This window comes from Athene noctua, chromosome 1 (assembly GCF_965140245.1).
Source record: "Athene noctua chromosome 1, bAthNoc1.hap1.1, whole genome shotgun sequence".
Lineage (NCBI taxonomy): Eukaryota > Metazoa > Chordata > Aves > Strigiformes > Strigidae > Athene > Athene noctua.
Window position 1 is genome coordinate 234,893,164 of NC_134037.1, and position 26,012 is coordinate 234,919,175.

The 26,012-nt window shown below is 45.9% G+C and overlaps 1 protein-coding gene across 8 annotated transcripts; it reads left to right on the forward strand.

Moving 5' to 3' along the window:
- The first annotated feature begins 107 nt into the window (after positions 1-107).
- On the forward strand, positions 108-11,820 carry ARL11 (ARF like GTPase 11). 8 transcript variants are annotated; one of them, XM_074913355.1, is made up of 3 exons: positions 108-206; positions 2,299-2,812; positions 8,526-11,820. In XM_074913355.1, exon 3 carries the CDS (start codon positions 10,602-10,604, stop codon positions 11,205-11,207), a length of 606 nt encoding a protein of 201 aa, XP_074769456.1. In that variant the 5' UTR covers positions 108-206; positions 2,299-2,812; positions 8,526-10,601; the 3' UTR covers positions 11,208-11,820. The 8 variants fall into 8 exon arrangements, with proteins under 8 accessions (XP_074769456.1, XP_074769466.1, XP_074769418.1 ...); XM_074913317.1 differs by having other exon boundaries at positions 123-648; XM_074913334.1 differs by having other exon boundaries at positions 123-648; positions 2,299-2,589.
- The last annotated feature ends 14,192 nt before the right edge of the window (positions 11,821-26,012 follow it).

Sequence of the window (26,012 nt, forward strand, 5' to 3'; positions counted from 1 at the left end):
ACCGTTCGCGCGCGCCGTCACGTGGCCGGCGGCCGGCGGCTCTGCCCCCCGTCCCTCACCGCCTATTGGGCGCTGCTCTGAGCGTGGCCACGTGACGCCGCCCCCCGCTGCCACCCGCTGGGGCGGCCTCGGGCCCTGCCGGGAGGGGGGAGCGGGCGGCGCCGCGGCCTCAGCCGGGACCTCGCAGACCCCTCCTGGCCCCGCAGGTGCGGCTCCTGTTCCGGCACAGCCTCCCGCCCCGCCTGGCCTCCCCGCAGGCATCGCCTTGAGGGCGCTCGGGCGGGCCCCGGAGGTTTGTCCCGTCGCGCCGCGGGCCCGTGTGAGGCCTCTGGGCGGGGCTCCGTAGCCGGCCGGGCCCAGCGAAAAGCTCCGCCGGCAGCTTTCGCTCGGTGGGGTCGCGGCACGGGTGCCGGTCGGCACCTTTCTGCCTCCCTTATCCTCGCGGGCGTGAAGTCGAGGTGGGGTTGCAACCACCCCTGGCCATAACCGAGCAAAACCTCGCAGGGCTGTGGCGGGATCCGTGCTGATTATACTTCAGGCTAGTTCCTGTAACGCCTGAAAACAGCTGGATCCTAGACATAGCGTTAACGGTCTTCTGGCATAAGTCACATAAGGACTTCTCTGCATTCAAGGGCTTTTAGCCAGTATGTAAGTACCTGCTAGAATTTAGCATTTAGCTAATGTTCACAGTTCTGTCTGTGCCTATACCTGCAAATCAAGCAAGAGACACAGCTGGGGGAGGATCCAGGGAAGGAAAGGTTAGAGACTAGCCCTCCCAGGAGAGCTCCTTTGTTACACAAAGTTGTTAACAGGAAATGGCTTCCGCTTTTCTTCAAATTTACTTACTTTCCTGACGGTGCACTGGGTCAAAAGGCAGCTGGCATTTACAGTGAGTGGGGAGCTATCAGTCTCAAACATAAGGCAATAGGGTAGAGCCCACTGGAAGTAACAATCTATCTTTGGGCTGGTCAATTTAGGAGAAAGCTGTTTAAAGAGGAAATTATAATTTAAAAAAGAAAACTCAATTTCAGTACCCAGGAGTCAAGCGTGGATGGGTTGTTCTGAGAGAGAATCAGTGATGCTGAAGAAATTCTGCCCTTGAGTATGAGGCGATGAAAGCCCAGCAGTAGGTCCAGGGTAAAAAGAGATTTTCCCTGCTAAGTTCCTGCTTACTGTGGTGTTGAGTGAGTTTAGCTGGCATCAGGAAGGCACTGCTGAATAGGTTTTGCAAACTCTGGAACAACAAAAAGAGAAGGCATAAATAAGAAGACGTGGAAAAGTGTCATCAGAGCCTCCATGGGAAGCCCTAAAAGAGCCGGAAAGGGAATATACACAACACTTATTTTCAGCTTGTGTTTGTAGCTCCGCAAAGGAATTGTCCATCAAGAACAACTGCCTTTCCTGACATTGCTAGGAAATGGTACAAAGGTGGAGCTATGTAATCCAAACTTTAATCCTATTTAGTGCTGTAGAACAGACCTGCGTAGTTACAATATATAGAAACCCAGTTGTTTTAACGAGTACTGGAGCACAAGTTCCCAGTCAGTTTTTTTATTCACATGCATTTAAGATTCTTTTTATTATTCTTATTGCTGATTAGTTTTTACCGTGTGCAGTAAATCTTTAAACTAGTTGCAGGTTATACTGCGTCTGAGGTATACAAGTGGCTGAAACAACTAAAAAAGTGCTCAGTATGGAGCAGAAGTAATTTTGTCATCTTGCAAATAACTAGTTTCGGTTCTTGTTCTTTCAGTTTGGCTTCTTGTAAAAGCCAGCAATAACAAAAAACAACCTTCCCCCATCATTTTTTCTAGAAGGAAAAGGAGTATGAAACCTCATATCTGTCTTGGAAAAGTTATAACAGGCTGGAAATGTTATGAAAGCATTAAACAGGCCAACCAGGCAAAGCAATGATCTTCAGAGACAACTTTTGTAGAATAAAAGGAATTATCATTTAAGACATGCTACAGATAACATGTAACTCATTGTTGACTTTGGTGGGTTAGCTCAGGATGCTGATCCCTCTCTATTACACAGACAGTCTCAGCTTACATCTCTTTTGATAACCATAGCAGGTGACTATGAAGTGCTTTTCTCAAGTGACTGAACTGGGAACATTTGAGATTTGAAATGGACAGTAGCCTGGAATTAAACCCCGAACCCTAATGCAACCAGAATCAGCAGTTTCATTCCTAAGTATACGTTGTTGAAATCAGAAATCACAAAGGTGTGCATAGTCATAGATAAATGCAAATTTAGGAGAATTTATAATCTTGACAGTCTGTTCTGTATCTGCAGCTCTATAGGTGACCACAGTGGAGAGTCATGATGGCACCTGTCAGGGGCCTGTTAAAGGATAGTAAAAGAAGAAAATTCTTCAAAGCGTTTCTCTCTTCCTCATTCAGCGTTATTTTCTCCATCAGTCAGTTGACTGCTTTCATGCAAACTGCAGAGCCCTAGGATATGATGCCAGTTAAATCTGATTTGAAAACAACCTGGAGCTAAATGTCACCTGCACGTAGCTGGCATCTTACTCCAACTCTGTTCTGCAGTCCTCGCCATCAGCTTTCTGAAGATGTGAAAGAAAAGGTACAGAAATAGACGTACAGCTGTTGTTCAGAAAAACCTGTTTCAAAGTGATCCTGCCGCAAAAGGGTGCCAAAGACCTGAGGGCTCTGCAAAGGGAAGTCCTCCCCTAATCAAAGCAGGAGCCCTGACATCTGCGGTTTGGCATGAGCCGTTTGATTTCTGTGGAGATAGCCTCTCCATCGAGAAATGTGTGGTATAACAGTGCCGCTCTGTGGCCAGACAGGTAAAATGCAATTTCTGAATTTTCACAGGTTTTCTTTGCTTTCAATCGTTTTACCAGACAGGAGGGTAGTAAAGATCAGTTTGTAGTTTTCATTCTTGTTGATAATTCCAAGTACCTTTCAATACATTTTATTTGTTGTTATAAAAAGTCCTAAACGTGTAAGCTAAGATGAAAACTAAAAAAAAAGATCAAACAAAACCTTGCATCCAAACCCCCTGATTCTGAGGAGCACTGAGACTGAGAATCCGCTGTTGCTCTGGAACTTGGCAAGTTGTACAAAGTGCATTTTCAGGTCCATACTTACATCGTCATTTTAATCACGTGACTTCCTGTGGAACTGGAATGGGGGAAGGCTCCATGGGGGGAACTGCATTTGTATATTGCAAAGCAGAATTTCCTCTGGACTAATCTGGAGAGCTGAAATTCATCAGCATACTTCCATGCTGAAATTTTACTTCCCATAGAAGTAACATATTCAGATAAGATATTACCTGTAGTGCAAGTAAGCAGTGAGATTAAGCATTATTTGACCGCCTCTGTAGGGCTTCCTCTTGACACCAACTGAAGGAATAGTAAAAAAAAAAAAAAACAGTCCTTGCTTCATAGTTTTTACATGCAACAGATGGAGAGGCAAATACTAGGATACATGAGAGGAAGCGCCTTTTTTTGGCACGCATAACATCAACATTTTTATAAGTGCACCCATTTTTTGCTCTTTTTTTCCTTTTCAACTAGAAACATTGCGAATAATGGAAGAATTGAGATTAAGGCATTTCAAGACAGTCAGAGCTGTATTTTAACTGGTTTCTAAGGTGAAAACAGTGTGTGTGCAGTATGTAGGATAGATAAACATATGACGTAAACTGGAACAGAAACCAGCCATAAGAGGAAGAGCTCATTAGCTCATAGTCTCAGAAAAGGGAGTGATGGTGTTGGGCTAGGTAAGGAAGCTAAAGAAGCTCAGTTTTTAATTGCCTTGAGGAAGCAAAGCTGAGATGTTAGGAGTCAAGGAGGAAGAGATCTGTGAAGACATAAGAAGGACCTGGAACGAGAGTTCAGTGGTATAGACAGAAGAGTACAGAGCATTGTCAATTTATGTGGGAAAAACTAAAACAATTTAGGTAGCACTTGAATAAATGAGTCTACAGAGAGGACCTGCACTCTGGTAAAATACTGAACAGCTTTGGAAATTATAAATTCAGAGGTCAGAGTAACAATATTTATGAAAAATATTCTGCAGTCATATACAAAAGATGTAGTAATTCAAACAGAAATCAAAGCAAGGAAAGTACTTTTCCTTTCCTCATCAGCTGTTGCACACCTGCCAGCTAAGGGATGAGAACATGAGAGAAAAGTCTTTGCTCTGTTCCATATTTCTCCACATCTACCTCGCTGTCAGGGTGCAATGAGGGCTCCCAAGGGGGCATCAGGGCAATGTCTGGCAGCCAGGACCCATCCCGCTGCCTCCAGCAGGCAGGCTGGGGGGCATGCAGAGACAGCCCCAGCCTTGGGCATCAGGCACCTCCCTGAGAAAGGGGATGGGCTGAGGCCTTCAGGGCCCTGACATCTTCTCAGAAACTTTGTTCCAGCTGTATGAGGCATACAGAAATTGAACAACAGGGAAATACTCACTAAACAACACCTTAAAAAGCATCAAACCTTTCCCAGATACCCTGGAGCATATACCATGTCTTTTCAGGAGTGCTGAGGACAAAGAAATCAATGCCATGTCATGGTTGACACTGTTTTGGGTGGTGCTGGCTGATCACGACGAGGAGAACGTTGCTCATGGAAGTTCATATGGAGGCTCTATTTGGACCTGTCCTGGGCACTCAACATTTCCAGGTACAAGAACCAGATGATTGTGTCCATTCAACCTGTTGTGAACACTGAGCCCAGCCACAGAAGGACCTGAGTTTCTGTCGTGCCACCGAACTCATCACAAGCAGCAGGCTGCTGGCAGCCATAGCCACACGTAGGGAAGGTCTTTGACTGAGATTTCCCATCCTGTAGTTTTCAAATCCAAACCTGTGACATGGGGGGAAACTTGTGTGGTTGTTCTGCAAGGCAGAACTCAGAAGTAAGCTCTGCTTCTCCAAGCTTAGCCATGGCCAGTTCAGTGCTCCTGGCCAAACACCTTTAGGCAATTGGTAGGCATCACAAGTTGTGTTTTATCTTAAGCAGTTTGTCTCTCTCGCTGACAGCAGAGTGCTCTGAAATAGAAAGCAAACAAACACCCAGCCCCTTTCATGGTATCTGACTCTGTTGAGCAAGGAGCAGGACCTCCTCATGCCTGTGGGCATGCTTGTGTCCTTGTGGCTGCTGTCCTTCAACACAGGGGTCATGGCAGCCTGGATGAGTGGGAACTAATAAGAGACAAAGACCAAGCTTTCTCCTTCGAAAACTGTGACATAGCATCAGTGAGGGCGTAGCAGGTGACTTTTTGTGCTCTCCAGCTAGAGTTATATACTTCTGGTCAGAGTTAACTGTGATGAGGCAAGCACAAAGCTGGTACCATATCCACTGCCAGTTACACTATCAAAAAACATTTTCCTTCATCAAATGTTTGTCCCAAGAAGCAGGGGTGAAACAGAGGCCACTGGGCTGGAGAATAGAATCCTATTTCCAACCCTACTAGGAATGCCCTGGAGGTACCAGCACCTTTCTCAGAGTGTTTGATGAGCACCTGAAGGTCAGGTGCTTAACATCTGCTGTGTGTTTTGTTGTGTGAACTCCTTACTCTGAACTTCTGGGAGTCAGTCAACAACTTTGAGCAACTGTATGTTGTCAAGAGATGTCACCACAGGCAGACTTTTCTACAGCACATCAAAGCCTGTGGCTGTATTTTGTAGCTTTCAGAATACACTAAGCCAGCTTTCAAGCCTCTTGGATGCCATCTCAGGAGGAAGCAATTTGCCTTCAACTGCTGGCTCTCACACCTGCCCATCAACCCTGATGGGACAGACAGCTTCCTGCCCACATGCTAAATGAACCAGCATTGGTCTGTTAGCAGGAGAGCGCTGGGGAAGAGCATGAGCCGAGTTTCCCACGGGTGTGCCAGAAATCGGGGGCAGAACAAGAGGAACAGACCAGCATACAGGAAAGAAAAAGGCCAAAATTCCCTAAGCCTGAAACATCATATTTGGTGGTCTTGTGGCTTTAGCTTGGGGTCCTGGCTAGGTCAAACCTGGTGGTCCCCTGCAGTTCTGCAAGGACCTCTCACAGCCCAAACGTGGAAGAAGTCCCCTTCAAGATGGCTGCTGGCAGGTAGACAGGTGAGCTCTCCAGTCAACACACCCACCTGTGTCCAGGGCCTCCTTCTGCTCCCAGCAGGCTTTCTCGAGGGTTGGTAGTCTGAACATTCCCTCCGTCCATGGTCCTTCCACATATGACATAGCGAGGAGATGGTGCAGGAAACACTGGCAGGGCTGGGTGAATGGCAGCTTTGGTGGCTTTCCTCAGAGACACAAGCAAGTCTGGATGGAGAGGTACACTCTGCCACCACTGGGCTGGGATCTACTTGTTGCTCCAAGCAGATTGCCATCAAGAGGAAAGCTCATGGTAAGGACCAGATCTACTCCTCCTATTCCTGGCTCTGCTGAAGGTTGTGTGCCCCAGAATTGCCTTCCAAAGAGGTGACACGGGCTGGACCAAACCCCCACCCCAGGTCTTTCCACCACTGGGCAGGGACGTGCCTTCTGGGTTGTGCCTGTCAGAGGGGTGTGCTGCCAGGAAAGCACCTGCCTCCTGAGCTCCGCAGCATCGCTGCTGGGGACGCTGCCTGCGGACACTGCGGGGACACCCCCAGGGAGGCTGGTTAGGACCAGTGAGGCCCCTCAGTGCCTTCAGCACCCCGACACTCACATGGATATTGTGAATATTATTTGGGCGAGATCTGTGAGGTCATTTAGAAATGACCACTATTATCCCCATATTATCCACATATCTACAAAGAAATTCAGTTTTGGATGAAAAACTATGATGAAAAGCTATTTATAGTTTTAGTGAAGATAATCTTTCGTTTTCGGCAGCAAAGGGAACTAAGCTTTCACGTGCCTCTAATTACATCTTTGATGCAAAGGTTACTGCATGTCTAACAGGAGAGACAGAACAGCAGTGGCTCCACAGTGCCTGTGAGGCCATTAGTGGGGAGTGTTTTGCACTAATAAAAAGGAAGAATTGACATGCAGTTTGCTTAGAAGTTTCTGCCTTGCTTTTTGGGATGCTTCTGGTAGTTTGGCAATGTGTATAAGGGGAACTGCCTTCTTGATAAGTGTTTCTGATGGACTCAGCCATACCTTTGCTACATGATTAACACTAATTTCCAGTGAATGGGTTAGAATTAGACCTACCTGCTTCAGAGCTCACCTTGTTTTGGTGTATGGTATCACAGCCACGAAGACTGTCTTGACAGCCATGCTAAGAGCATTGTGGTCTAACCCTGAAATGATGTGGTCTCCCTAAGAAACCATCAACTATCGTCTTGTTCTCCAAAGCCTGTGTATCATGTCCTTCTGCAGGTCACAGAACCGTAGAATTGTAGAATGGTTTGGGTTGGAAGGGACCTTTAAAGGTCACCTAGGCCCCCCCCCTCCCTGCCATGAGCAGGGACATCTTTCACTAGATCAGATTGCTCAAAGGCCCATCCAGCCTTGAACACTTCCAGTGACGGGGCATCCACAGCTTCTCTGGACAACCTGTGCCAGAGTCACCACCCTTATTGTAAAAAATTTCCTCATTATGTACAATCTAGATCTACCCTCTTTCAGTTCAAAGTCTCCTTCTTCTTCCTGTCTGTGCCCCATGGAGTGAGGGCAAAATGCTTTGACGGTGAATTAGCGATTGGGACAAAATTCCAGTTATGGGAACTGGATTTAGGGATCCACCTTATTTAGGGCATGGGGAGGAGAAGGGATTCTCTCCTATAGTACTAGTCCTGATTATTGCTGTTGTTGATGAATATCTAGGAAATTGGGGAATGTATGCCTAACAAACAACAAACAAATAAATTGACTGAAATTCTATGAAATTATAAATGGAATTAGCAACCACTGGCTTTGCTCCTGTGAATTCAGAGACATGAAACACAAGGCAAGAAGATTTGTTTTACCCACATAAGACATAGCTGGGGTAGGGATTGTACTCGTCTCTGAACACAGTTTCTGAATTATTTAGCATACAGCCTTTCTGCTCAGGCAATAGTCTCACTCAGAGCTCATCTCGTCTGCTTTTACTTTCTTTTCTTTCATTCTTTCTTAAATTGACTTGCAATTGTTCCCATATATTATTTATTGGAAATACTATGCTTTTATAACATAGATGTGGGTAGAACAGAATCTGTAAGCACAGTTTGCACCCTGTATTTGGAATAATTGGCAGGAAGAAAGAAAACAGGCTGCAGTTCAATGCATAGGGTATGAAAATGTAAAAAAAAAAAAAAAAAAAAAAAGATACAAGTTGTCTCTATTTGCCCATGAATTATGCTATTCTGTGCCACAGAAAACCTGAAAGCAATCTTCAATAAGACTGTACCCTAGTTGCGTTCTTCAGTCTGGCTTTATTTCTTCTTTTATTTTATTTTTTAACAGAAGCAGCCTATTTCTGTACCATGTTAGAGTGCTGCAATAAAGACTCCATCACATCATATTTCAAATACTCAATTACTTGTCGGATAGTAGAATCTCTACCCTTTCTTCCTGTATCTCTATTTTAGTTTACTTAAAAGAAATTTCAGAGCTATGAATGTCTGGTCAGATGAAACAGATGCATACCAGAGCCTCCTATCAAGCCTTAGAGAAGACAAGCAGCAGCAAAGGCAGAAGAAACATGAAAAAATCAAGAGACAATTCACTTGACCCACTAGTATGTCAAAAAATACCAACTACACTGATCTTACAGTACAATTTCATATGGAGAGGAAGTTTTTCCCAAAATGAAGAACAAGCAGATTAAGGACCAGACAAAATATAACTTATTTTTAAGAAGAAAGAACTCTGACAAATGGGTAACCCTCAGGGAGAAGCATGCACTGCAGAGTGTGCAAACAGAAGGATTGGGATCTGCTGCACATAGTAGTTCTCTGTTTTTTTATTGCCATCCAGAGAGCTTCCTGCCCTTTTTCCATTTATAGACTGGTTTCAGAAAAGATCACACATGAGCACACACCTCATGATTTATCACATGCGTGGTGGTGTGTTTATACTGTTAGATTAACTCTGCAACGAGTGTTGTAAATAAGCATTAGCTTTTGAATTAACTTAAAGCCTGACCATAGAAACACATTTTACGTACCCACGAGCTGCACAAAGTTCATGGAGGCTCTTGGTGCCAACCAGCTCTGTGGGTTGACTGTAGGAGAGCCGTGTATCACAGAAGTATCTTGCAAAACATGGTCTGTAGGACCCCTTGCAATCCCGTGCAGCTTATCTGGGTTGGACTGGGTTGTTTTGTTTTGTTTCTCATTCCTCTTCCTTTCTTTAAAAGATGGAAAACTGACACATCTTGCCCCCAGGGTAAGAAATATGTCTCTGGTTGGCCACCAGTGACCCGGTCACTGACCAGACAGTCCCTTCCACGTGCTGAACTTCATCCCCAGCAATGGTGGCTTGCGACATGGAGGCATCACAAGATCATCGCTGGGGAAACTGCATCTCCCACAGACACATGGAGGTTCCCCGCAGTCCCAGGGAAGTGCAGATGAATAACATTTCCTTCTCATCTTCAAAGGTATCTGGAGAGCGGCTCTGCATTAATGCCACAATGAGATTTGCAGCCACTTTCAGTTCTGCATGCCTCTGAGCATCCTTTTAGGAGCAAACCCCAACCAATAAAGAAGTTAAATGCCAGCTTTTCTGGGCTTCTGCCTGACTGACATCAGCTGCTGTTGCACAAGCGACTCTCAGAGCTGTTTCAGCAGCATATTTTTGCCTCTGGCGAGTAAAGTTCAAGTGGGTGCTGTCTTGTTAAACATTTTTCCCTTCTTTTAAAGCATTTTTTTTACCAGCTCAGCCACAGAGGACTGACTTTGCCTCACTTACAAATGTCAAGTGTAGTAAATAACTTGATGTAAAGAATTTTAGAGATTTTCACTCCAGGGAAGGCATTTTGATGGGTCAGATTTCAATGAGACATTAAAAAATCATGCTTGTGTGCATTTTTCTAAATTGCTGTCGTTACTGTCTGTGCAACAGGTAGTGAAAGCTGATGCTACGGAGATTGGTTTTGTACTTTCTCCCGTAAGACTGGCAGAAAAATTGTCAGTTGTGCTGTTGCTCATGTTTAAATCCACACCCTTGAGCTGTGATTCAGCAAATTCCCGGAGTAACTCTGGTCTGAAACCCAGGTTCCTCCTTGTCCTGTCCTGCCGGGGGTGGATTTCCCCTAGAAAAGCCAATGAACAAAAGCTAATTTATCTCTGTATGCAATGGGGAGGAAACTTGCTCCAGCATCTCCCCACCTCTTCCTGCAAGACGTTGGCTCTCTTTTGCACTGATCATTTCAGGTCGTGAATAAAAATGGAAGTTAGCAGCAGCGGAGCTGGGATATAGAAATTGTTGTTTCCAACGGCACTCCCTGGCTCTGATCCATACCTCATAAATAATAGCTCTGACCTCATTTTAGTTACAAAGAGAAGCAAAAGCAAACTGCCTGTCTCTCTTCAGCAAACCTAAGCTGCTGTCTTAGAGAGGCAGAACTGAGCACTCTGTTATTAACTGACATTATTGAGGAAGTATTCTTGCTTTCTATTTTTTGGCTGCAATTTTTTTGCCACGGTTGTGACAGCATCTTGATGGGGAAGCTGATCTCCAAAGGCCACCGCAAAAGAGATGCTCGAGTTGTCATGCTAGGGCTTGACTTTGCTGGCAAATCCACTCTTCTGTACAAACTGAAGAGTGGTCGGGCTGTGGAGACCTGCCCAACAGTGGGCTTCAACGTGGAGTCTCTGCAAACGCCCTGTCGCATATCCTTCACCCTCTGGGATGTTGGTGGACAAGACAACCTGCGGGCAAGCTGGCTTGACTACCTGGAAGACACCAAAACCCTCATCTTTGTGCTCGACAGCACAGACACGGCCCGTCTGCCCGAAGCGATGGCAGCGCTGGAGGAAGTGCTGAGCCAGCCCAGCATGGCTGGCGTCCCTGTCCTCCTCCTGGCCAACAAGCAGGAAGTGCCAGGAGCGCTGGCTCCCGCCGAGCTGGGGGAGAGGCTGCGGTGGGGGCAGCTGGCGCGACGCCGCTGGGTCCTCCAGGGGTGCAGCGCCCACACTGGACAGGGCCTGCAGGAAGCCCTGGCCATCCTGGGAGAGCTGCTGCGGGGCCCGGAGCAGAGCACTCTGTCCCAAGAGCTGCCCCTTGCAGGACCGGCGGGGAGGAGGCAAGCTCTGGGACAAACCTGAACCTTGAGTCAACCCTTTCCACTTGTCGGTGCCTGCAGGTTTGCCACAAGAGGATCCCAGCCTCCAGGTGACCCCTAAAATGAACAGACCTGCAGTTGGAACATGCCACGCTGAAAAACACCCAGCCGCTTGACACCAAAACCTGCCAGGAAGACCGCTGAGCAAAACTCCCACCATGGACCATTTTTGGCTCCATCTCTTGGACTCTCATTAGCGGCCACAGATTGTCAGATTGTCCTGCAGTCACCAGGCTCTGCTCATCCATCGTGTGTGTGTCCAGTGCTTCAGCAGGAATGCTTTTTGCCAGAGCAATATAAATTATACCAGAGATGTGCACAAGGGACAGAAGGGGTTATTTTCTTTCCACGTCTCCCAGCCCTGATGCAGCTATGCTGATGGGGTAATCCCCATGGGGGGTATTGTTTGAACATGCCCTATGCCGCTTCTTGCTCAGCTCAGATCACTCATTCATCAGCTGGAAAAACAGCAGCTACTAAAAGGGAATGGCTAAACTGGAGCAGTGTAAGCGCAGGACTTCGAACAGCCGGCAGCTAAGTGGTTTTAATGTGGCATCTATGGGTATAATCTTAGAGCCATGGACATGAGTCAGTATTGCTTGGTGTAATGTGGTTCAATGATGTGTATATATTAATTTCTGCATTTCTTGGTTTGGGTCTTTCTTTTCCATTTGTTATTTTTATCAAATACTGATTTCATGAAAATGGTACCTCATTTTCCTTGGATTATATTTAAATATAAAGAAATCAGATCTGACACATCTGCATGGTCAGTCACCTCTAAATACCCTCATGGTGGCCTGAACAGCCAAGATTAAGCTGAAACCCCATCTCTCAGACTTTCTGAAACTGGATGAGACCACTCTATGGGCAATGATTGGTAACCATGGGCTCCTACAGGCACAGGCAGGTTGGTAACCAAAGGGCTCTCCCCACTCAAACAGGGAAGGGATCTTACCTCTGTACTCGGCACGGGTGAGTGCGCACCTCAATTCCTGTGTTCAGTTTTGGGCCTCTCACTACAAAAAGGACATTTAATTACTTGAGTGTATCCAAAGAAGGGCAATGAAGCTGGTGCAGGGTCTGGAGCACAGGTCGTACGAGGAGCGGCTGAGGGAACTGGGGGTGTTTAGTCTGGAGAAGAGGAGGCTGAGGGGAGACCTCATCGCCCTCTACAGCTCCCTGAAAGGAGGTTGCAGAGAGCTGGGGATGAGTCTCTTTAGCCTAGTAGAAAGCGATAGGACGAGAGGGAATGGCCTCAAGTTGCACCAGGAAAAGTTCAGGCTAGATATTAGGAAGCATTTCTTTCCAGAATGGGTTGTTGGGCGTTGGAATGGGCTGCCCAGGGAGGTGGTGGAGTCCCCATCCCTGGAGGTGTTTAAGAGCCAGGTTGACATAGCGCTGAGGGATCTGGTGTAATTGGGAACTGTCAGTGTGAGGTCAGTGGTTGGACTGGATGATCTTTAAGGTCTTTTCCAACCTAGACGATTCTGTGATTCTGTGTTCTAGGCAGTCGAGATGCCTCTGGCAGCTCACAGCAGGGCTGGGTCCCTTGTTGCAGTGATGGTCTTTGTCCGATCCCACTGAACCTACCATTGGAAAGACCTACAAAATGTGTTCTTGAGGGCTCCCTGTAACCAAAATGTTGTTAGGGTTAAAATTAAGAAATTTCATAGTAGTCCCTACTTTATTATGAAATTAACAAAAGTGGTGGAGGAAGAAGAGAGAACAAATTTTTCAGACAGCAGAAGTCAGCTGCTTTCGAGGAAGAACTTAATTCAACATACAAGTGCCAAGGAGACATACACAGCAAAATCCTGTTCTGTTCATACCAGAGCATTTTACAGTTGTTAAGGAATTAATCATCCAGCTGTTATTGGTGCTGTTATTAGCCTCATTTCATAGAAGGCAGCAGCTGGAAAACAAGGCGTAAACAGTCATGAAGAAACAGAATATGACATTTATAGGAAGGTCTCAATATAAGAAATCCCAGTGGAAAAAGTTACATTTTTTAACTGTGTTAATACGTAAGAACTATTATATGCTGTAAAATAGTACTCTATTGTTGATCTGGCCTAAGTGATCACGGTTATGAGTGTACTTAAACAGCAATGAATTATATAATGAATTATATGACAGAATCACAGAATCATCTAGGTTGAAAAGGACCCTGGAGATCATCTAGTCCAACCGTTCGTCTAGCACAGTTCCCACCTACAGCATATCCTTAAGCTCTAAATCAACCCTACTCTTGAACACCTCCAGGGATGGGGACTCCACCACCTCCCTGGGCAGCCCATTCCAACACCCAACAACCCGTTCTGGAAAGAAATGCTTCCTAATATCTAGCCTGAACTTTCCCTGGTGCAACTTGAGGCCATTCCCTCTTGTCCTGTCGCTTTCTACTAGGCTAAAGAGACTCATCCCCAGCTCTCTGCAACCTCCTTTCAGGGAGCTGTAGAGGGCGATGAGGTCTCCCCTCAGCCTCCTCTTCTCCAGACTAAACACCCCCAGTTCCCTCAGCCACTCCCCGTACGACCTGTGCTCCAGACCCTGCACCAGCTCCGTTGCCCTTCTCTGGACACGCTCGAGTCATTCAATGTCCTTTTTGTAGTGAGGGGCCCAAAACTGAACACAGGAATCGAGGGGCGGCCTCACCAGTGCCGAGGACAGGGGTGAGATCCCTTCCCTGTCCCTGCTGGCCACGCTATTGCTGACACAAGCCAGGATGCCATTGGCCTTCTTGGCCACCTGGGCACACTGCTGGCTCCTGTTCAGCTGGCTGTCAATCAACCCCCCCAGGTCCCTCTCTGACTGGCAGCTCTCCAGCCACTCCTCCCCAAGCCTGTACCGCTGCTGGGGGTTGTTGTGGCCCAAGGGCAGCCCCCGGCATTTGGCCTTATTGAAACTCCTCCAGTTGGCCTCAGCCCATGGCTCCAGCCTGTCCAGGTCTCTCTGCAGAGCCTCCCTACCCACAAAGCTGTGTGCATGGTAAGGAGGACAAAATCACGTCTTTAAATCTTTGCAGTTAACATAAGCAGGTTAATTTTCCTTTGGCTTGTTGTAGGTGGTCATCATTTGCTTCTAACACAAGTCTGCAATGCACATGTTGCGTATTTGACTGTCAGAGGTGGACCAAGTAGTTTTTGTGAAACAGCACACATGCTAGCATCTAGACAGAGATGAACAAACTCAGGTCATCTATGCAGCCTGGGTGCCACTGCATGGAAAAGCCACACCTTCTTGGGGGCCCATCTGGCTGTTTTGAACACCAGTCCTGGAGGCACAATGCAAAAGGCTCTGTCTTGTATTGCCATGCCAAAAAAAAATCTCTTTATTGAGTTTGCTGGTGTTTCGGTCTTGCATCATGTCATATGGTACAAAGCTGTATATTAGGGTGGGGGATCAGCAATAGTTTAAACTCAACACAGACTGAAGGGTTGTCTTGATGTTTTAGTCAAATTTGGCTCTTGATGTGTGCATTTGGCTCTACAGGATTGTCTGCTGGTGGTTAAAAAAGGCATGGAAGCCTTCCCATTTCCCCGTGACTATTTTTTAAGCCCTTAAAGAGAAGAAACAGGCCATTCTGGCAGTAAATAGAGGTAACCACCAGACACTGGTAGATATCACCAATTAAAAAAATAAAAATAGTGAGGTAGGAGATGGGGAAGAAGCAGTTGTTCTTGGCAGTGGGAACCCTGAATGTCTGAAACTGATGAAGCAACATCCCCATTACTTTCAGTGTTCTCACTTCCCCTGAAGCAGTAATTTGGCAAAATATCCCATGTCATGGGGCATCATATGATTTACCATCCTTATTTTCTGGAATAAGGCTTTTCTAGATGCTCAGTTACATTACTCAGCTCATTCATGCCATTGTTAGAAACTGTCAAAACGATGCTGGGTCATAATGCCTGAAACAGCAACACAGAGTTTACCTCTAATTATTTTCTCTTTTTTCCTCTGTTAGAAAGTGTGTTAAAACCAGTCAATTTAATGAGCCCTGCACTGTTCTAATCAAATGCTTGCAGAATTCTCACCCAAGAGTGCTTAAATGTTTCAGTGTCAAAACTCCTCCCTGGTTCAAAGGGAGAAGCACGGAGGTTTTCAGGAAGAAGCCGGCTCTAGGTAGGGAAGTTTGTATCTTTTTCTTGGTAATTCTGCAGAAGAACTACTGCCACTGGAGTGGTATTAATCCCTTAAACATCTGTGCTCACACACTCCACCAAGGAGGGCACCCTCAAATTTACAGTCTCCATCTTCCTGAGTGTGTGAGAGGTATCAAAGACTGCACTGATTTCTAAAATAACAACACAGCTTCTCTCTTAGTAGCAGGCAAAAGAAAAATCCTTAGTACAATTTCTTGTTTCAGATTTCTCACAAATGTGAAGTATCCCTTGGGTTATTGGCCCTAGAGCCCACTCTGGTTGCTCAAGATTCCTTTTTAGCAGCTTTTCTGGATGCTAAATCCATCCACTTGCTATCCCTGATGTTGGCTGTCTCAAAGCCAGAAGGAGATGTTTGGAACAGCTGGCTGTTTCTTTTTTATTTCCTTTCTGGGTTTTTTTTCAGCAACAAGTATTTATTTGGCTCTCTTTATAAAGGAAAAGTATTGCTTGGGAATAGTTTCACTGTTTTTTCCCACCCCCCACCCCCACACCCCTTGTTATAACTTGCATCCCACTTCCAGACTCTGCTAGTAGCTTCCCACAGTTTCATTAGCTCTCTAACTGACCTGATCACTATTTAGTTGGTAATGTGGTCTACTTTTCCATGATCTTGAATCTGGTGGTTATGAGCTAAATGTATTGGCAAAAGTGGCTAACTCAGGATAGCAAGGTTTGGAAGGGTCATCTGGTCCAATATCGAGTTTAAGTTAAGTTGCTTCAGGTCTGACGGAGCAGTTTTGAATGTCTCCAAGGATGGATGTTCAGCAACCCAACACCTTTAGATGCACTATGGTATGTATTACAGAATCACAGAATTGTCTAGATTGGAAAAGACCTTGAAGATCATCCAGTCCAACCATTAACCTCACACTGACAGTTCCCAACTACACCATATCCCTCAGCGCTATGTCAGCCCAACTCTTAAAACACCTCCAGGGATGGGGACTCCACCACCTCCCTGGGCAGCCCATTCCAACACCTAACAATCCCTTCTGGAAAGAAATGCTTCCTAATATCTAGTCAAAACCTTCCTTGGCAGAACCTGAGGCCATTCCCTCTTGTCCTATCACTTGTTACTTGGTTAAAGAGACTCATCCCCAGCTCTCTGCAGCCTCCTCTCAGGGAGCTGTAGAGGGCGATGAGGTCTCCCCTCAGCCTCCTCTTCTCCAGACTAAACACCCCCAGTTCCCTCAGCCGCTCCTCGTACGACCTGTGCTCCAGACCCTGCACCAGCTCCGTTGCCCTTCTTTGGATACACTCAAGTAATTAAATGTCCTTTTTGTAGTGAGAGGCCCAAAACTGAACACAGGAATCCAGGTGCGGCCTCACCAGTGCCGAGTACAGGGGTAACCTTTACAGTAATGAAATCTGTAAATTAACCTTTACAGTAATGAAATTAACAGTTAATACAGTTAATGAAATTAACCTTTAGAGTAATGAAATCTGTAATTGTGCATTAATCTTCCCAGTCACCATTCCACTGAGGGGACCCATATTGGTATCTTCCCTTGTTTGGAGCTGTCTGAGCAGCGTCCTTGCCCAGGGCCATCAGCTCCTCCAGCTCTGGGACCTCCCATCCCTCCTCAGCTTTGAGGGGATCACTGCAGTGGGATCTGCCTCCAAGTCCTGCTGCCTCTTTGGAGGACACCAAGACGCTTTGGTCACCTTTCACATTGTTTATGAAAGGACATGGCTAATTACTCACTGATTTACTATCCTTTCTGTGGGACTAGTTTTTAAGGCAGCTTCAACAAACCCTCTTCAAAACTACAAACCCAGAACAGATGTATTTTTAATTTCTGACACAGAGTTTTCCATCTGCCCCCAGAGAGAAGGAAAGCAGCAAGCTGAAAAAAAAAAAGCCAACCAATGTTAAAACCCAGTACAGGAAGGACGTGTCACCTTTTCCTCTTCTCTTCACCATACAGGAAGGGTGATTCACCTTTTCCCCTTCACCAGTACAGGAAGGACAATTCACATTTTCCCTGGTCTCTTCACAGTTTCTGTATTTCATCAAATCCATGACGCAAAAGATTTTCTACTTGTGTGTTAGCTGATTTCTGCTCTTGGCACTATTTCTCTGTTTTCAGATGGACCTGCAAGGCATTTGCCCCACAGTTACTGATGGGGCTTCTCTGATGGTTTTCACCATGGTCTTGGTGAAGGGCCTGAGATTAGAGGGGAACCAGGTGATCCCAGGGCTGCAGGGTGAGGGCATGAATGGCTGCTAATTAACTATTTAAAGAGGGAAGAGGCAGCCACAAGAGTGCATGAGAGAGAGCTGTAACACCACTAGAAGAGTGTTAGGGCAGCAGCCAGAGACCTGGGAAAGGCCTGGAGGAAAAAAGGTCCATGAGAATTTTTTAAAAATCTAAGAAGAGCTTTCTTTCCAAATACAACATGAAAAAAAATATTGCAAAGAAACACTTTTGTTAGGAGACAGGCTGTATAATGCAGTGGAATGTCTTAATTATCGCTTTAATATGCCTAACGGCAGTAAATTAATTTTCTCCTCTTAAAGAAACCCTGAAATACGACCTATAAAGATTCACCTGTGTAACTCATCAAGAAGAAACAAGTTGTAAAACCATGTGTGATGCCACCTCTTAAAAAAAATTAATACCCTTGCCAAGTAGTATTAAAAAACAGTCATGCAATTATGACTAAGACAAATGACAAACTACAGTTCAAGACATTACAGCCTACAGCCTTCAAAGGTTTCTGCAGTGGAAGGGAAAACTCACATGGACCCACGTGAGATTTGATAATGGAGGGAAAGGACTTCGGAGAGACCAAACTGGAGGTTTCCTCAGGAAGAAAAATACCAGCTGAGAGAGGAGCTGGGGCCCTCATTTCCCTGGGGCATGCAATCAGTGAGGGTCTGTTCTGCTCATAAAGACACACATTTTACACCTCATTATTTTCTATCTTTTAACAGCACTTAACAGTAATCCTTTTCTTTACTAACAGTGCAAATGAAGACTAATGCTAAAAGTCCATCTGCCGACAACGCAGTATCTCCAGAGTCATAAGGTTTGGGTCAGAACAAGGCATCTGCACAGCATGCCTCAGGGCTGAGCTTTCACAGGTTTGGAGAATTACCTTCCTCCTGTTCCTGGAAGGCCAATATGGAAGCAAAGTATGACAGACCATTCCCGAGGATACACCATTTCTGCAAGATGGGGTGGAACCATCACCAGCAAAGCAAGGGAAGCTCAGAAAGGAAGAGCAGGTTTTGGGCTGCAAGCACCTGAAAGTGGTCACAAGTCTCCAGAGCTGCCACGGGGAGGATGGGCACAGTGTCCACCACACCCCCAAGAAAAAGCAGGGCTTCAAAGACTGCACGTGAGAAGGATGAGGAGGGCAGGGGACACATCCTGGTGGAGGTAGCTGCAGGCAATCCCAGAGCTTTGGGCAATATGGGCACCACAGCCTGGCAGGAGGGAGCTGGTTCAGCCCCTTGGTTCCTCCTGGGCTTTCTCCCTTAGAGAAACCTTTATTCTACAGTATTTTCTCTCTAGGAAGAAGCATTTGTGACTTACTTCAATCAGATGCTGCTCTGTCTTTGCTAAAGAAAGCAACCTCCGTATTTTTGTTGTTCTTTTCCACATCCTATCTTTATCCCTTATAAAAAAATTGCTCACGTTGCTATCTATCCCCCCAGCACCATCAGCAGAGGTGATAAATGACCTTGTTCCCTCCCTTTGCACATCCAAAGACCCCATTAGCTGCCTCCACCACCGCATGGGAGCTCATGCGCTGACAGAAAAGCACTAATGCAGGAAAATTGCAAGAGAACAGGTTCTCAGAGCATTAGCTCTCCAGGAAAGATCAGGGCCTTGGTCAGTGCGAGAAGCCAAAAATGCTGCAGACTGGCTTATGGCAGGCTGAGCATCCTCAGGGCTGGCCCTGCTGTTGCTTGTCACTTTGATCTTGTCACCAGCAGGCAGCAGTCCCCTGACCACCCGCTTCACAGCCACTAGCACTTCAGCCACATGGGAGCATCTCACGGCCTCTGACATCTTCCTCATGGGAGATGCATCCTAATTAGATTATTTCAGTGTCATTCTGGTCCTGGAACTTAATGGAGCTTCTTGCCATTTTCTTGAAAGTGATATACCTCAGGAAACAAAACAGGTGCAAGGAAAAGGCTTTTGAGACCATACTTGGTGTGAATTTCAACACTGCATGTTATACCCATATAGTACTGCACTAAAAATCATGTCAACCTTTTCAAAAGGAAAAAAAGATAAGGTAACCATTTAAATAATACATCTGTTTAAAAAAAAAAAAAAGGCAAAACAAAGCCACACAAACCCCCAAAATCAGGGACGGTGCAGGAAGTTTCACTTGCAAAACAAAAGATACAGCCAAACCAGGCTGCCTCATTAAAGTCATCAACTACAGAGTCAAGAAAATTGAGAAGTTGGGGTCAGACTCTTTGTCATGTCCTGCCTGGATTTTGGTTGATTTATACCTAGTTTGGGCCACAGCATTGTGTATTCCCAGCACTGCACATCTCTTTTCAGCGACTGAGCCCAGCACGTTCAGTCCAAGGGCATAAGCCGCAGCGGATACTGCAGCACATGCTCTGAACTGTAGCTTCTGGACAGAGATCTTCCCAGAAGCAGAAACTATCAGTGCGCCATGAAAGTTTAATTCTGATTTTTAAAAGTCTAGAAGCAGTGAAATAAAAATAATTTTTAAAAGCTACAGTAGTTTTTCTAGGAGATTTTGTCATTCCAGGTTTGGCGATGCACGAGTGATGCTCACCTGAGTCAGTTACAGGAATGGTTGGTGGGAATCTGACTGGGCCTTCACGCTGGTTTAACACTTGGTGGCTTGCAGCCACAGCAGGCTTCATGTAAAGAGGATACCTTTTTTTTTTCCAAATGAGCTGGAAGCAAAGGGATATATTTTTTCCCTGCTGCACTATCCAAGCGTCTCGGTGGCAGCATCCTACCTAACACCTGCTCTCTCCCTGGCGAACACCCTTCAAGTAGGAGGGTCTGGGAACATGGTGCTCTCAAGCCGAGAGATCCGTGTAGGGAACAAACTTCCAGAAAACCTTGAAGACACCAAGATTCCCACCCTGCAGGAGTTGCTGCAGAAGCATGCACTGGTCTGCCCACAGCTTAATTGAAACACCATGCCCAACAACCGCTGCTGCTCAGGCTGAAATGCACTTCGTCTGCAACGGAGCTAATGGAGATTTCATGAAGCCCAGCAAAAGGTGTCAGGTTAAAGGAATAAAAAAAACAAGTGGGCAGCACAGGGGTGCCCTGGCTGCTGGTCCCACCACAGGTGGCTGCTACAGTGGTTAACAAACCATTCCTACCCTAACATGTGCCAGGGGCCCTGGTGGGCACAGACCCCCACTCCATGGCTACCTTGCCGTGCCACTGCCCACACCAACACGACACCAGAGTGTGACTTTTGGGAGCCTGCTGGAGAGGAGCAACACTGTGAAGCACCTGCTAGAAGAGAGGTAAAATTCAAGCTCCTTTTGCAAGAGATGTGAAATGCAAGAGGCAAAAAGAGGCAAAAAAAGGCAAAAAAAGGGGACCTCTCCATGCAGCGTGCCCTGCATGTTTGGAGGAGACAGGACTCCAGCCAACCACCCTGCAAGCCTACAAAGCAGCTGGGCACCCATGCTGCTGCACTACGGGCCAGACACATCTGCCTCATGTTCCTCCACTTCCTACAAGGCTGCAAAAAGCTGCCTGTTCTCCATCGAGGGATAGGGATGAGGGACTGGGATTTCACCTGCCAGGGTGGCCAGCAGGTAGTGGAGAACAGGGGCTCCGCTCTGCCACAACCATGCGAAGCTCTTGCCTGGAAGGTGGTTTTCAGCCAGCAGAGTGACGTGCCCCTGAGCACTTCAAGCCATTTTAGCAAATGTGGGCATTGCTCTGTGGGCACAGGAATACCAAAGGCACGACCATTTGCCCTGGGGAAATGCAACTTCTGATACCTGCTAGGCAAGAGGAGAGGCCAAGGAGGCATGGCCATGCCCAAGTCTGCTCGTCCCCTCCCCGGCTCCCTCCCATAGGACTTCACTGACAGGGTGGAAGATAAGGTTGCGTATTTCTCTGGTGAGTCTCTCCCTATCCATAGGAGATTTTCTAGCATCCCTCCTAGACTCCTTTGCTGACTACATGTCTTATTCCCAGTGGGCATGGAGACTAATCTATTCCTTTCAGCTTTGCAGCTGCCTTATATATATATAAAACATTAAGCCTCCCCTCAGCATTCTCTTCTGACATTATACTTAAGGAGGCTTTAAACTCTGAGTTTATGTAGAAGGTGAGGTCTAGGCTAGGACATGGCTTTTGTGGGAGTTAGCTCCAACCTCTTCACCCAGCTGATGGGAAAGATGCTTTCCGGCTGAGCTGGTGATGCTGGAAAGCTGGAGATGTCCTCCAGAAGCTCCACTGATAACCACAATGATCCCTGCAGAGCTGGAGGAAAGGTGTTACACCTTGAGGTAACCCAATGCTTGTAATGCTGTGATATGCCCATAAGATGTTGCAAAGGGACAGTTTTTAACCTCTTATAATTTACAGTCATCTTTGCCAGGGTACAAACTGCCACCAAAAGCCTCTTAAGCAGCAAACAGCCTCAAGTCGGTTGTGGGTTCCCAGAGACAAGCAGCGAGCCCGCCTCCATGCAACCATCCATTGCGCGACTCTGAGCAACTACACACCGAGTAAGTTAGGAGCAAATTACACAAGTTTCTCAGGTGTAACAGTGAACAGCTTGGCTTGGGAGGTCAGCCCCTGGGCATGGAGCCTGCAGCTGGTGGTGAAACCTGCCCAGTGAGGAGCTTTTGCCTCTCTGCCACCACTTGTAGCTCTGACACAAACTTAGCTTGGAAGAAGCATTGCTGCAGTTTATCAACACGTTCTTTTGATGATTTCTAAGTAAGAGGGGAGAAGAAAATAGCCTCCAATCCTCAGTGTTAACACTTTAATGCTTGCAGTGTTTCTCTCCAAGTAGGCAACAGGGGCTGGGGTAAAAGCAAAAAACTGATGGGCTCAAGGGCTCTAAGGAATACTTGTAGCAGTATTCCTGCAACTGGAAGTAGGAGAAGCAGTCCCCAGGTTACATCAAGAAGAATCGTGCAGTTTAATGAACTTCCATTTCTAATGTAAGATTCACATTTTCAAATTTCCTCTCCCATCTTTAAGGGCCAAATCTTTCTTCTATTAAATTTAGGCTAATATACCACTGCTTAGGTCAGTAAACCTCTTGGATTATTTCAAGAGCTTAGATGTTGACTAAAATATCAAATACAGAGAAAATTGTGACCACTACGAGCAGTGACTCCTTGTCTTTCCAACAGTTTTTAATATTTCAAGCACAGATCTCTGGTTAAGCTCCCTGGATATGGATAGCTATGCAAAGCTTAGTGCAGACACCTGGCTCCATGCTGCTGGCAGTGAGGCTGGCTTTAAAACTCCAGCAGTCTGATAGCAAGGAGAGTAGGAATATGCTCCTGCTGCAGAAGCAAGATGCCACCTTCCTAAATACTCCACTTGGACTGTGCCCTTTTCTCAGCAAAGGGTTAAATATTTCAGCACAGAGCCCTGAAACACTGAGATTACAGAGAGAACTGTGGAAGTGAGTATTATTGCTAAGTGTCTGATGCAGTGTCTGCACATCCAGCTCCTTGTAAGTGTTCACAAATTAGCCCCCTGGACAGGAATTTTTTATGTGAGATGCAAGTGTCAGCATGTTTTAGCACCAGTTGAACAATTTCTTTTCACTTCCAAACATGCAGAAAAAAAGGTGGGTTAACTCACTTTTAAAAAAACTTTTCTTTCTAGTATTTGTTCTAAACCAGTAAAGACAACAGCTTGGAGATTTGAAAAATGACAGGGACGGAGGCATGCAAAAGCTGGAAGACTACATTTTTCAGGAAGCTACGCATTTTCGTAAGAGTTTGTATGTCGTTGATTTAAATGTAAGAATTTGACAAGTCCAAAGATCCTCCCTACTCACATTTCATTCCCTAAGATTTCTTATGTGTTACCATGCTCTAAAGAGCAAAAACCAAGACCACACAAACCGTTCCCAAAGAACTAATGTCAAATAATCTACTTCATGATTACAGAGATGGGGCCAGACCTCACTGTGGTAATTTCTCCCATAAGATAGGGTCACCACAGCAAGGAGAACAGAAGGACTTCATCACTTATTTCCAATATTATAGAAAGCAAGCAGTATCTAGATTTTAGGGAGCCCTACCAGGATATAGAAGTACAAAATGCAGGGGAAACCAGCTGTAAACTACATCAAACAGGAAGGAACAGTGAGTGATGGGTCTAATCCCAGGGCTGAAGGGGCAGCTTCCCCTGCACAAGCCTGGAATAGAACTTGCAGAAGCCACTGGCAAAATATTTCATCTTCCCTTTTGACGTAAAGAGAATTCGTATGGGGGATCACTTGGCTTCATGAAGTAGGGTTAAAAAAAAGAAAAAACCCACCGAAGATGATCAGCTTGCAAATAATTAGGATGCAGACACAAGTTCCCTTATGTTTCATTTCAGCACATTAGGAAGATCCAACCACCACCATCTTCTGCAGGACCCCGTTAACCAATCTTCTACATCTTCATGCATCCCTGAGCCCTACTTAGTGTACATTTAGCAAACTGAGAGCTAACCTCAACCTGCAGTTCCCTCACTGTGTGCAGGGAAGAGCCTTCCTGCAGCCTATCTGAAATCATCACAAAATCCTTCCTCCAAGGTTGCATGTTGACATTGACCCTATTTTACTGCTGATAGATGAAAGCAAAGAGCAGTAAAGAATTCAGCTTAATTTTAAAACACAGGAATCATGATTTTAATATTCTTAGGTGTGATAGACAAGGCTGAAATGTCCCCAGCACTTTTTTAAAGATACAGTTAGAACAAAACAGATCCTATATTCCTTTATAAACTTGTATGCTGTTTAGGAAAACTGTATCATAAACGCATTTGAAAAGGAAGCTGCTCGTGCTGCTGCAGCAGTAGCTGGAGATCTCTGGGTCTAAGCCAGCAGCACAGATCAGGCCTGACTGTTACTGCTTCTGTGGCAGGATAATGTACACACAAACCAGAATCAGGAAAGTACAAAGCTACTCCAGATTGTAACTCCACATCGTAACACAAGACAATTGTCTGAGCAGTCTGAAGTGACATACCCCACGGAAGCAGACCTGAGCAGCTCAGGCAGTTCCAGCTGTCCATGAGTTGACGATGGCATCATGGCAGCCTGTGGCAAAAATCTCCCTTGCCTGTTGGGAGCCCAGAGTTTTCTACTGGGTTTTAACTTTTCTTCTTGAAAAGTGCTTTCTGATGGCTTGGCATGATTTATTGTCCTACCTACTTCTGAATAGAATCATAATTATGTCACAAAGGGGAGCATTTGTTATGCTACAAAATAGAAGGAAGACAATGCAACAAGGCTACTTGGGTAGAGATGACTGCTTTGAAACACACTCTGAGTCTGGAGGGCTTTATAGATCAGATTAGAATAACAAAATGGGCCTGAACTATCATTTAGTCTACTGAAGTTTTTAAACAATTTTTTAAAAAATATGCCTATCAGTGGATCTTCTTACTCAGTTCTCTCTTTAGCAGATCAAGCAAACAAAATGAAAATGTCTATATTTTTAGAGATATGGGGAACATTAAGATATCCTCTAGGTTTTATTCTTTCTAAATAAGGTATCTCTTGAAATAAGGCGTTCTTTATTCCAGTATGAGTGTCTTTCAAGTCATCTAGGTAGGACCTGCTGGATGATTAACAGGTTGCAAAACCCAACACAATTCAAGTTTCATCTTGTCAACTGAAAGCTGAAGAAACCAGAGATTAAACTGCTTTTGGAAATGGGAGTTGGGTTCTTTTGAAACCCTTACCCCTTGCATCCCCATGGAAGAACATTTGCAAAGATTTAAATATGGCACTACAATCTCATCTCCATCATCAACCTCCCTACAGAGAGGGGCTTCTCCAGGAAACTCACCCGACTGACACGGAGCAGAGATGGCAGAGCCATAGCTCCAGAGTCCCAGGCACCCTTCAAGCAGTTCAAGAGGTTTTTCTCCACTGGTGCTGCCACATCATTAAAGCAGGGCTGCATTAATTAGGAGGCTGCTGGACAGTGCAAGTCTCTGACAGCTCCAATCTATGAGCAGCATGCCAGGGGGTCACTCGTGCCGGAGGTGAGGGACACCAGCCCTCGCTCCCAGCTATGAGAGCCGTGGAAGGTGTCTTCTGCCCAAAGCTGGCCTTGGTGCACTCCCCCTCCTCATGCACACCGGGCAGGAGGAGTTGGGCCTGCTTGTACAGCACCCCAAGCTTAAAACCAGTGCTAAGTCAGTCTAGCACCGGGAGCCTGCAAAGGACATTTCTGGAGGTAGAAAAAGACTGTGAAAGTTCCTTGACACTGGTGCACCTTCAAACCTTTAAAGTGAAGTCACTATTTAATTAATAGTTATGCAGATCAGCTGCCACCCACTTACCACAGCCTCCTGTACCTGTTTGGGAAACATCTCCTGAAAAAGCATAAAACTCCATACTGGAACAGTACCCAAAGTTTCAGAGAGGACTGCATTAGCTTACTTTATTAA

Excerpts from the sequence above, each read along its gene's own strand:
- ARL11 (XM_074913355.1), top strand. The coding sequence starts at position 10,602 with ATGGGGAAGCTGATCTCCAAAGGCCACCGCAAAAGAGATGCTCGAGTT.